This window comes from Haliotis rubra, unplaced genomic scaffold (assembly GCF_003918875.1).
Source record: "Haliotis rubra isolate DU_JTF1 unplaced genomic scaffold, ASM391887v1 Scf61, whole genome shotgun sequence".
NCBI lineage: Eukaryota > Metazoa > Mollusca > Gastropoda > Lepetellida > Haliotidae > Haliotis > Haliotis rubra.
The window spans coordinates 119,129-131,695 of record NW_025767313.1 but is presented as its reverse complement, the minus strand read 5'-3'; the positions used below and the strand labels follow the sequence as shown (position 1 = coordinate 131,695).

Genomic DNA, 12,567 nt, shown 5'->3' with positions numbered 1-12,567 from the left:
AAAATGATACGATGTTATCTTGATTATTTATTTTGTAATCATTGTTGTGTTCAGGTTTGGTGACCCTGAGATAATGCATTCAGTGACACTGATGAAGGTTCATGCTCAAATACCTTAAAAATTCACTTTAGGTACATGGTATATGAAGACTCTTTTCTTAATATGTCAATTTCAAAACCAAATACAGTCAAATCCCGATGAGCCGAATCGCTGGGGACCAAGTAATAAATTCGACTTATCGATGTATTCGAGACATAGGTATGTATATGAGGGTAGAAAAAAAGATGATCCAGTCCTATTTCTTTCGCCTAAGCATTTGTTTATCTAATGATTTCCCTATCACTAATAGGGACACCTTATCAGTTCCAGTCTGATTAGCACAGACAGTGATTTCCGTAAAACCACTAGTCTGCCTTTTGAACTCAGCCGTCAATGGCGGAAAGGTGTGAGCCGCGCTGGTTTGTTAATTGGATCAGTTTGCTACACCAATCAACTTCTCATTGACTGACTTCGGCTTATGTATACAAGATTACTGTTTGAATCTCATGGGACCAAATTTCCTTCTCGAGTCAGTGTGTGTATTTATGAGACGAATTCGTGTAACCGGTATTCAAATGATGACAACTATATAAGGGAATGGTTGGGACCGACAGGTACTTCGAGTTATGCATAATATTCGAGACACCGGCATTCGACTCATCAGGATTTGACTGTATATAACAGACTTGACCCTTCCCCTCTTGTTGCAGAATGATTTGTTTACAATATAAGAGAGGAGAATTCATATGTTTATGTTAGATGGATGCTGACAGTTACTTTGATTATCACATCTGCATTTTTCATAATTTGACCCAAAGTACATCGATATTGTTTGTAATTGTATCTTTGTTTCCAGGACCGGCTGATGAAGCCTCTGGGAGGCTATGTAGGGTACAGCAGTGAGATGAGAGAACTAGCACAGGTTATAAGCAGGGTAAGTCATCTCCACACACACCCCTGAAGCCTCTGGGAGGCTATGTAGGGTACAGCAGTGAGATGAGAGAACTAGCACAGGTTATAAGCAGGGTAAGTCGTCCCCACACACCCCTGAAGCCTCTGGGAGGCTATATTGGGTACAGCAGTGTGATGAGAGAACTGGCACAGGTTATAAGCAGGGTAAGTCATCTCCACACACACCCCTGAAGCCTCTGGGAGGCTATATTGGGTACAGCAGTGAGATGAGAGAACTAGCACAGGTTATAAGCAGGGTAAGTCGTCTCCACACACACCCCTAAAGCCTCTGGGAGGCTATGTAGGGTACAGCAGTGAGATGAGAGAACTAGCACAGGTTATAAGCAGGGTAAGTCATCTCCACACACACCCCTGAAGCCTCTGGGAGGCTATGTAGGGTACAGCAGTGAGATGAGAGAACTAGCACAGGTTATAAGCAGGGTAAGTCGTCCCCACACACACACCTGAAGCCTCTGGGAGGCTATATTGGGTACAGCAGTGAGATGAGAGAACTAGCACCGGTTATAAGCAGGGTAAGTCGTCCCCACACACACCTGAAGCCTCTGGGAGGCAATGTAGGGTACAGCAGTGAGATGAGAGAACTAGCACAGGTTATAAGCAGGGTAAGTCGTCCCCACACACACCTGAAGCCTCTGGGAGGCTATATTGGGTACAGCAGTGAGATGAGAGAACTAGCACAGGTTATAAGCAGGGTAAGTCATCTCCACACACACACCTGAAGCCTCTGGGAGGCTATATTGGGTACAGCAGTGAGATGAGAGAACTAGCACAGGTTATAAGCAGGGTAAGTCGTCCCCACACACACCTGAAGCCTCTGGGAGGCTATATTGGGTACAGCAGTGAGATGAGAGAACTAGCACAGGTTATAAGCAGGGTAAGTCGTCCCCACACACACACCTGAAGCCTCTGGGAGGCTATGTAGGGTACAGCAGTGAGATGAGAGAACTAGCACAGGTTATAAGCAGGGTAAGTCATCTCCACACACACCCCTGAAGCCTCTGGGAGGCAATGTAGGGTACAGCAGTGAGATGAGAGAACTGGCACAGGTTATAAGCAGGGTAAGTCATCTCCACACACACCCCTGAAGCCTCTGGGAGGCTATATTGGGTACAGCAGTGAGATGAGAGAACTGGCACAGGTTATAAGCAGGGTAAGTCATCTCCACACACACACACCCTGAAGCCTCTGGGAGGCTATATTGGGTACAGCAGTGAGATGAGAGAACTAGCACAGGTTATAAGCAGGGTAAGTCATCTCCACACACACCCCTGAAGCCTCTGGGAGGCTATGTAGGGTACAGCAGTGAGATGAGAGAACTGGCACAGGTTATAAGCAGGGTAAGTCATCTCCACACACACACCCCTGAAGCCTCTGGGAGGCTATGTAGGAACTAGCACAGCAGTGAGATGAGAGAACTAGCACAGGTTATAAGCAGGGTAAGTCATCTCCACACACACCCCTGAAGCCTCTGGGAGGCTATATTGGGTACAGCAGTGAAATGAGAGAACTAGCACAGGTTATAAGCAGGGTAAGTCATCTCCACACACACACACCTGAAGCCTCTGGGAGGCTATGTAGGGTACAGCAGTGAGATGAGAGAACTAGCACAGGTTATAAGCAGGGTAAGTCGTCCCCACACACCCCTGAAGCCTCTGGGAGGCTATGTAGGGTACAGCAGTGAGATGAGAGAACTAGCACAGGTTATAAGCAGGGTAAGTCGTCCCCACACACCCCTGAAGCCTCTGGGAGGCTATATTGGGTACAGCAGTGAGATGAGAGAACTAGCACAGGTTATAAGCAGGGTAAGTCGTCCCCACACACACCTGAAGCCTCTGGGAGGCAATGTAGGGTACAGCAGTGAGATGAGAGAACTAGCACAGGTTATAAGCAGGGTAAGTCATCTCCACACACACACCTGAAGCCTCTGGGAGGCTATATTGGGTACAGCAGTGAGATGAGAGAACTAGCACAGGTTATAAGCAGGGTAAGTCATCTCCACACACACACCTGAAGCCTCTGGGAGGCTATATTGGGTACAGCAGTGAGATGAGAGAACTAGCACAGGTTACAAGCAGGGTAAGTCGTCCCCACACACACCTGAAGCCTCTGGGAGGCTATATTGGGTACAGCAGTGAGATGAGAGAACTAGCACCGGTTATAAGCAGGGTAAGTCATCTCCACACACACCCCTGAAGCCTCTGGGAGGCTATGTAGGGTACAGCAGTGAGATGAGAGAACTAGCACAGGTTATAAGCAGGGTAAGTCATCTCCACACACACACCCTGAAGCCTCTGGGAGGCTATGTAGGGTACAGCAGTGAGATGAGAGAACTAGCACAGGTTATAAGCAGGGTAAGTCGTCCCCACACACACCTGAAGCCTCTGGGAGGCTATGTAGGGTACAGCAGTGAGATGAGAGAACTGGCACAGGTTATAAGCAGGGTAAGTCATCTCCACACACACCCCTGAAGCCTCTGGGAGGCTATATTGGGTACAGCAGTGAGATGAGAGAACTAGCACAGGTTATAAGCAGGGTAAGTCGTCCCCACACACCCCTGAAGCCTCTGGGAGGCTATGTAGGGTACAGCAGTGAGATGAGAGAACTGGCACAGGTTATAAGCAGGGTAAGTCGTCCCCACACACACACCTGAAGCCTCTGGGAGGCTATATTGGTTACAGCAGTGAGATGAGAGAACTGGCACAGGTTATAAGCAGGGTAAGTCATCTCCACACACACCCCTGAAGCCTCTGGGAGGCTATATTGGGTACAGCAGTGAGATGAGAGAACTAGCACAGGTTATAAGCAGGGTAAGTCGTCCCCACACACACCTGAAGCCTCTGGGAGGCTATATTGGGTACAGCAGTGAGATGAGAGAACTAGCACCGGTTATAAGCAGGGTAAGTCGTCCCCACACACACCTGAAGCCTCTGGGAGGCTATATTGGGTACAGCAGTGAGATGAGAGAACTAGCACAGGTTATAAGCAGGGTAAGTCATCTCCACACACACACCCCTGAAGCCTCTGGGAGGCTATGTAGGGTACAGCAGTGAGATGAGAGAACTAGCACAGGTTATAAGCAGGGTAAGTCATCTCCACACACACCCCTGAAGCCTCTGGGAGGCTATATTGGGTACAGCAGTGAGATGAGAGAACTGGCACAGGTTATAAGCAGGGTAAGTCATCTCCACACACACACCTGAAGCCTCTGGGAGGCTATATTGGGTACAGCAGTGAGATGAGAGAACTAGCACAGGTTATAAGCAGGGTAAGTCATCTCCACACACACCCCTGAAGCCTCTGGGAGGCTATGTAGGGTACAGCAGTGAGATGAGAGAACTGGCACAGGTTATAAGCAGGGTAAGTCATCTCCACACACACCCCTGAAGCCTCTGGGAGGCTATGTAGGGTACAGCAGTGAGATGAGAGAACTAGCACAGGTTATAAGCAGGGTAAGTCATCTCCACACACACACCTGAAGCCTCTGGGAGGCTATATTGGGTACAGCAGTGAGATGAGAGAACTAGCACAGGTTATAAGCAGGGTAAGTCATCTCCACACACACACCTGAAGCCTCTGGGAGGCTATATTGGGTACAGCAGTGAGATGAGAGAACTAGCACAGGTTATAAGCAGGGTAAGTCATCCCCACACACACACCTGAAGCCTCTGGGAGGCTATATTGGGTACAGCAGTGAGATGAGAGAACTAGCACAGGTTATAAGCAGGGTAAGTCATCTCCACACACACCCTGAAGCCTCTGGGAGGCTATGTAGGGTACAGCAGTGAGATGAGAGAACTAGCACAGGTTATAAGCAGGGTAAGTCGTCCCCACACACACCTGAAGCCTCTGGGAGGCTATGTAGGGTACAGCAGTGAGATGAGAGAACTGGCACAGGTTATAAGCAGGGTAAGTCATCTCCACACACACCCTGAAGCCTCTGGGAGGCTATATTGGGTACAGCAGTGAGATGAGAGAACTAGCACAGGTTATAAGCAGGGTAAGTCGTCCCCACACACACCTGAAGCCTCTGGGAGGCTATGTAGGGTACAGCAGTGAGATGAGAGAACTGGCACAGGTTATAAGCAGGGTAAGTCATCTCCACACACACACCTGAAGCCTCTGGGAGGCTATGTAGGGTACAGCAGTGAGATGAGAGAACTAGCACAGGTTATAAGCAGGGTAAGTCATCTCCACACACACACCTGAAGCCTCTGGGAGGCTATATTGGGTACAGCAGTGAGATGAGAGAACTAGCACAGGTTATAAGCAGGGTAAGTCATCTCCACACACACACCCTGAAGCCTCTGGGAGGCTATATTGGGTACAGCAGTGAGATGAGAGAACTAGCACAGGTTATAAGCAGGGTAAGTCGTCCCCACACACACCTGAAGCCTCTGGGAGGCTATATTGGGTACAGCAGTGAGATGAGAGAACTGGCACAGGTTATAAGCAGGGTAAGTCATCTCCACACACACCCCTGAAGCCTCTGGGAGGCTATATTGGGTACAGCAGTGAGATGAGAGAACTAGCACAGGTTATAAGCAGGGTAAGTCGTCCCCACACACACCCTGAAGCCTCTGGGAGGCTATGTAGTAGGGTACAGCAGTGAGATGAGAGAACTGGCACAGGTTATAAGCAGGGTAAGTCGTCCCCACACACACACCTGAAGCCTCTGGGAGGCTATATTGGTTACAGCAGTGAGATGAGAGAACTGGCACAGGTTATAAGCAGGGTAAGTCATCTCCACACACACCCCTGAAGCCTCTGGGAGGCTATATTGGGTACAGCAGTGAGATGAGAGAACTAGCACAGGTTATAAGCAGGGTAAGTCGTCCCCACACACACCTGAAGCCTCTGGGAGGCTATGTAGGGTACAGCAGTGAGATGAGAGAACTAGCACAGGTTATAAGCAGGGTAAGTCATCTCCACACACACACCCTGAAGCCTCTGGGAGGCTATGTAGGGTACAGCAGTGAGATGAGAGAACTAGCACAGGTTATAAGCAGGGTAAGTCATCTCCACACACACCCCTGAAGCCTCTGGGAGGCTATATTGGGTACAGCAGTGAGATGAGAGAACTAGCACAGGTTATAAGCAGGGTAAGTCGTCCCCACACACACCCTGAAGCCTCTGGGAGGCTATGTAGGGTACAGCAGTGAGATGAGAGAACTGGCACAGGTTATAAGCAGGGTAAGTCATCTCCACACACACACCTGAAGCCTCTGGGAGGCTATATTGGGTTACAGCAGTGAGATGAGAGAACTGGCACAGGTTATAAGCAGGGTAAGTCATCTCCACACACACACCCTGAAGCCTCTGGGAGGCTATATTGGGTACAGCAGTGAGATGAGAGAACTAGCACAGGTTATAAGCAGGGTAAGTCATCCCCACACACACCCTGAAGCCTCTGGGAGGCTATATTGGGTACAGCAGTGAGATGAGAGAACTAGCACAGGTTATAAGCAGGGTAAGTCATCCCCACACACACCCTGAAGCCTCTGGGAGGCTATGTAGGGAGTACAGCAGTGAGATGAGAGAACTAGCACAGGTTATAAGCAGGGTAAGTCATCTCCACACACACCCCTGAAGCCTCTGGGAGGCAATGTAGGGTACAGCAGTGAGATGAGAGAACTAGCACAGGTTATAAGCAGGGTAAGTCATCTCCACACACACACCCCTGAAGCCTCTGGGAGGCTATATTGGGTACAGCAGTGAGATGAGAGAACTAGCACAGGTTATAAGCAGGGTAAGTCATCTCCACACACACACCTGAAGCCTCTGGGAGGCTATATTGGGTACAGCAGTGAGATGAGAGAACTAGCACAGGTTATAAGCAGGGTAAGTCATCTCCACACACACCCTGAAGCCTCTGGGAGGCTATGTAGGGTACAGCAGTGAGATGAGAGAACTGGCACAGGTTATAAGCAGGGTAAGTCATCTCCACACACACCCCTGAAGCCTCTGGGAGGCTATGTAGGGTACAGCAGTGAGATGAGAGAACTAGCACAGGTTATAAGCAGGGTAAGTCATCTCCACACACACACCTGAAGCCTCTGGGAGGCTATATTGGGTACAGCAGTGAGATGAGAGAACTAGCACAGGTTATAAGCAGGGTAAGTCATCTCCACACACACACCCTGAAGCCTCTGGGAGGCTATGTTGGGTACAGCAGTGAGATGAGAGAACTAGCACAGGTTATAAGCAGGGTAAGTCGTCCCCACACACACCTGAAGCCTCTGGGAGGCTATATTGGGTACAGCAGTGAGATGAGAGAACTAGCACAGGTTATAAGCAGGGTAAGTCATCTCCACACACACACCCCTGAAGCCTCTGGGAGGCTATGTATGTAGGGTACAGCAGTGAGATGAGAGAACTAGCACAGGTTATAAGCAGGGTAAGTCGTCCCCACACACACCTGAAGCCTCTGGGAGGCTATGTAGGGTACAGCAGTGAGATGAGAGAACTGGCACAGGTTATAAGCAGGGTAAGTCATCTCCACACACACCCCTGAAGCCTCTGGGAGGCTATATTGGGTACAGCAGTGAGATGAGAGAACTAGCACAGGTTATAAGCAGGGTAAGTCATCTCCACACACACACCTGAAGCCTCTGGGAGGCTATGTAGGGTACAGCAGTGAGATGAGAGAACTAGCACAGGTTATAAGCAGGGTAAGTCATCTCCACACACACACCTGAAGCCTCTGGGAGGCTATATTGGGTACAGCAGTGAGATGAGAGAACTGGCACAGGTTATAAGCAGGGTAAGTCATCTCCACACACACACCTGAAGCCTCTGGGAGGCTATATTGGGTACAGCAGTGAGATGAGAGAACTAGCACAGGTTATAAGCAGGGTAAGTCATCTCCACACACACACCTGAAGCCTCTGGGAGGCTATGTAGGGTACAGCAGTGAGATGAGAGAACTAGCACAGGTTATAAGCAGGGTAAGTCATCTCCACACACACCCTGAAGCCTCTGGGAGGCTATGTAAGGTCATACAGCAGTGAGATGAGAGAACTAGCACAGGTTATAAGCAGGGTAAGTCATCTCCACACACACACCCTGAAGCCTCTGGGAGGCTATATTGGGTACAGCAGTGAGATGAGAGAACTAGCACAGGTTATAAGCAGGGTAAGTCATCTCCACACACACACCTGAAGCCTCTGGGAGGCTATATTGGGTACAGCAGTGAGATGAGAGAACTAGCACAGGTTATAAGCAGGGTAAGTCATCTCCACACACACACACCCCTGAAGCCTCTGGGAGGCTATATTGGGTACAGCAGTGAGATGAGAGAACTAGCACAGGTTATAAGCAGGGTAAGTCATCTCCACACACACACCTGAAGCCTCTGGGAGGCTATATTGGGTACAGCAGTGAGATGAGAGAACTGGCACAGGTTATAAGCAGGGTAAGTCATCTCCACACACACCCTGAAGCCTCTGGGAGGCTATATTGGGTACAGCAGTGAGATGAGAGAACTAGCACAGGTTATAAGCAGGGTAAGTCGTCCCCACACACACCTGAAGCCTCTGGGAGGCTATGTAGGGTACAGCAGTGAGATGAGAGAACTGGCACAGGTTATAAGCAGGGTAAGTCATCTCCACACACACCCCTGAAGCCTCTGGGAGGCTATGTAGGGTACAGCAGTGAGATGAGAGAACTAGCACAGGTTATAAGCAGGGTAAGTCATCTCCCACACACACCCTGAAGCCTCTGGGAGGCTATATTAGGTACAGCAGTGAGATGAGAGAACTAGCACAGGTTATAAGCAGGGTAAGTCATCTCCACACACACACCTGAAGCCTCTGGGAGGCTATATTGGGTACAGCAGTGAGATGAGAGAACTGGCACAGGTTATAAGCAGGGTAAGTCATCTCCACACACACACACCCTGAAGCCTCTGGGAGGCTATATTGGGTACAGCAGTGAGATGAGAGAACTAGCACAGGTTATAAGCAGGGTAAGTCGTCCCCACACACACCTGAAGCCTCTGGGAGGCTATGTAGGGTACAGCAGTGAGATGAGAGAGAGAACTAGCACAGGTTATAGAAGCTCTCCAGCACAGGTTATAAGCAGGGGTAAGTCATCTCCACACACACTGAAGCCTCTGGGAGGCTATATTGGAGTACAGCAGTGAGATGAGAGAACTAGCACAGGTTATAAGCAGGGTAAGTCATCCCACACACACACCTGAAGCCTCTGGGAGGCTATATTGGGTACAGCAGTGAGATGAGAGAACTAGCACAGGTTATAAGCAGGGTAAGTCATCTCCACACACACCCCTGAAGCCTCTGGGAGGCTATATTGGGTACAGCAGTGAGATGAGAGAACTGGCACAGGTTATAAGCAGGGTAAGTCATCTCCACACACACACCCTGAAGCCTCTGGGAGGCTATATTGGGTACAGCAGTGAGATGAGAGAACTAGCACAGGTTATAAGCAGGGTAAGTCGTCCCCACACACACCTGAAGCCTCTGGGAGGCTATGTAGGGTACAGCAGTGAGATGAGAGAACTGGCACAGGTTATAAGCAGGGTAAGTCATCTCCACACACACCCCTGAAGCCTCTGGGAGGCTATATTGGGTACAGCAGTGAGATGAGAGAACTAGCACAGGTTATAAGCAGGGTAAGTCATCTCCACACACACACCTGAAGCCTCTGGGAGGCTATATTGGGTACAGCAGTGAGATGAGAGAACTAGCACAGGTTATAAGCAGGGTAAGTCATCTCCACACACACACCTGAAGCCTCTGGGAGGCTATATTGAGAGTACAGCAGTGAGATGAGAGAACTAGCACAGGTTATAAGCAGGGTAAGTCGTCCCCACACACACCTGAAGCCTCTGGGAGGCTATATTGGGTACAGCAGTGAGATGAGAGAACTGGCACAGGTTATAAGCAGGGTAAGTCATCTCCCACACACACCTGAAGCCTCTGGGAGGCTATATTGGGTACAGCAGTGAGATGAGAGAACTAGCACAGGTTATAAGCAGGGTAAGTCGTCCCACACACACTGAAGCCTCTGGGAGGCTATGTAGGGTACAGCAGTGAGATGAGAGAACTAGCACAGGTTATAAGCAGGGTAAGTCGTCCCCACACACACACCTGAAGCCTCTGGGAGGCTATATTGGGTACAGCAGTGAGATGAGAGAACTGGCACAGGTTATAAGCAGGGTAAGTCATCTCCACACACACCCCTGAAGCCTCTGGGAGGCTATATTGGGTACAACAGTGAGATGAGAGAACTAGCACAGGTTATAAGCAGGGTAAGTCATCCCCACACACACCCTGAAGCCTCTGGGAGGCTATGTTGGGTACAGCAGTGAGATGAGAGAACTAGCACAGGTTATAAGCAGGGTAAGTCATCTCCACACACACACCTGAAGCCTCTGGGAGGCTATGTAGTAGGGTACAGCAGTGAGATGAGAGAACTAGCACAGGTTATAAGCAGGGTAAGTCATCTCCACACACACCCCTGAAGCCTCTGGGAGGCAATGTAGGGTACAGCAGTGAGATGAGAGAACTGGCACAGGTTATAAGCAGGGTAAGTCATCTCCACACACACCCCTGAAGCCTCTGGGAGGCTATATTGGAGTACAGCAGTGAGATGAGAGAACTGGCACAGGTTATAAGCAGGGTAAGTCATCTCCACACACACACCTGAAGCCTCTGGGAGGCTATATTGGGTACAGCAGTGAGATGAGAGAACTAGCACAGGTTATAAGCAGGGTAAGTCATCTCCACACACACACCTGAAGCCTCTGGGAGGCTATGTAACTACAGCAGTGAGATGAGAGAACTGGCACAGGTTATAAGCAGGGTAAGTCATCTCCACACACACCCCTGAAGCCTCTGGGAGGCTATGTAGGGTACAGCAGTGAGATGAGAGAACTAGCACAGGTTATAAGCAGGGTAAGTCATCTCCACACACACCCCCTGAAGCCTCTGGGAGGCTATGTTGGGTACAGCAGTGAGATGAGAGAACTAGCACAGGTTATAAGCAGGGTAAGTCATCTCCACACACACACCCCTGAAGCCTCTGGGAGGCTATGTAGGGTACAGCAGTGAGATGAGAGAACTAGCACAGGTTATAAGCAGGGTAAGTCGTCCCCACACACACCCCTGAAGCCTCTGGGAGGCTATGTAGGGTACAGCAGTGAGATGAGAGAACTAGCACAGGTTATAAGCAGGGTAAGTCGTCCCCACACACACCCCTGAAGCCTCTGGGAGGCTATATTGGAGTACAGCAGTGAGATGAGAGAACTAGCACAGGTTATAAGCAGGGTAAGTCGTCCCCACACACACCTGAAGCCTCTGGGAGGCTATGTAGGGTACAGCAGTGAGATGAGAGAACTAGCACAGGTTATAAGCAGGGTAAGTCGTCCCCACACACACCTGAAGCCTCTGGGAGGCTATATTGGGTACAGCAGTGAGATGAGAGAACTAGCACAGGTTATAAGCAGGGTAAGTCATCTCCACACACACACCTGAAGCCTCTGGGAGGCTATATTGGGTACAGCAGTGAGATGAGAGAACTAGCACAGGTTATAAGCAGGGTAAGTCATCCCCACACACACCCTGAAGCCTCTGGGAGGCTATATTGGGTACAGCAGTGAGATGAGAGAACTAGCACAGGTTATAAGCAGGGTAAGTCGTCCCCACACACACCTGAAGCCTCTGGGAGGCTATGTTGGGTACAGCAGTGAGATGAGAGAACTAGCACAGGTTATAAGCAGGGTAAGTCATCTCCACACACACCCCTGAAGCCTCTGGGAGGCAATGTAGGGTACAGCAGTGAGATGAGAGAACTGGCACAGGTTATAAGCAGGGTAAGTCATCTCCACACACACCCCTGAAGCCTCTGGGAGGCTATATTGGGTACAGCAGTGAGATGAGAGAACTGGCACAGGTTATAAGCAGGGTAAGTCATCTCCACACACACACCTGAAGCCTCTGGGAGGCTATATTGGGTACAGCAGTGAGATGAGAGAACTAGCACAGGTTATAAGCAGGGTAAGTCATCTCCACACACACCCCTGAAGCCTCTGGGAGGCTATGTAGGGTACAGCAGTGAGATGAGAGAACTAGCACAGGTTATAAGCAGGGTAAGTCATCTCCACACACACCCCTGAAGCCTCTGGGAGGCTATATTGGGTACAGCAGTGAGATGAGAGAACTAGCACAGGTTATAAGCAGGGTAAGTCATCTCCACACACACACACCTGAAGCCTCTGGGAGGCTATGTAGGGTACAGCAGTGAGATGAGAGAACTAGCACAGGTTATAAGCAGGGTAAGTCATCCCCACACACACCCCTGAAGCCTCTGGGAGGCTATGTAGGGTACAGCAGTGAGATGAGAGAACTGGCACAGGTTATAAGCAGGGTAAGTCATCTCCACACACACCCCTGAAGCCTCTGGGAGGCTATATTGGGTACAGCAGTGAGATGAGAGAACTAGCACAGGTTATAAGCAGGGTAAGTCGTCCCCACACACACCCCTGAAGCCTCTGGGAGGCTATGTAGGGTAGTACAGCAGTGAGATGAGAGAACTGGC

General features: G+C 49.8%; 1 protein-coding gene across 1 annotated transcript in view; it reads left to right on the top strand.

Annotated features, from left to right (window-relative positions):
- The window catches only part of LOC124255790 (katanin p60 ATPase-containing subunit A-like 2), a 40,613-nt gene that overhangs the window by 18,519 nt on the left and 9,527 nt on the right, over positions 1–12,567 (top strand). Inside the window, exon 8 of the mRNA XM_046689712.1 lies at positions 896–973. Within this exon, the coding sequence (XP_046545668.1) occupies positions 896–973 (78 nt within the window). The remainder of the gene's footprint in view (positions 1–895; positions 974–12,567) is intronic.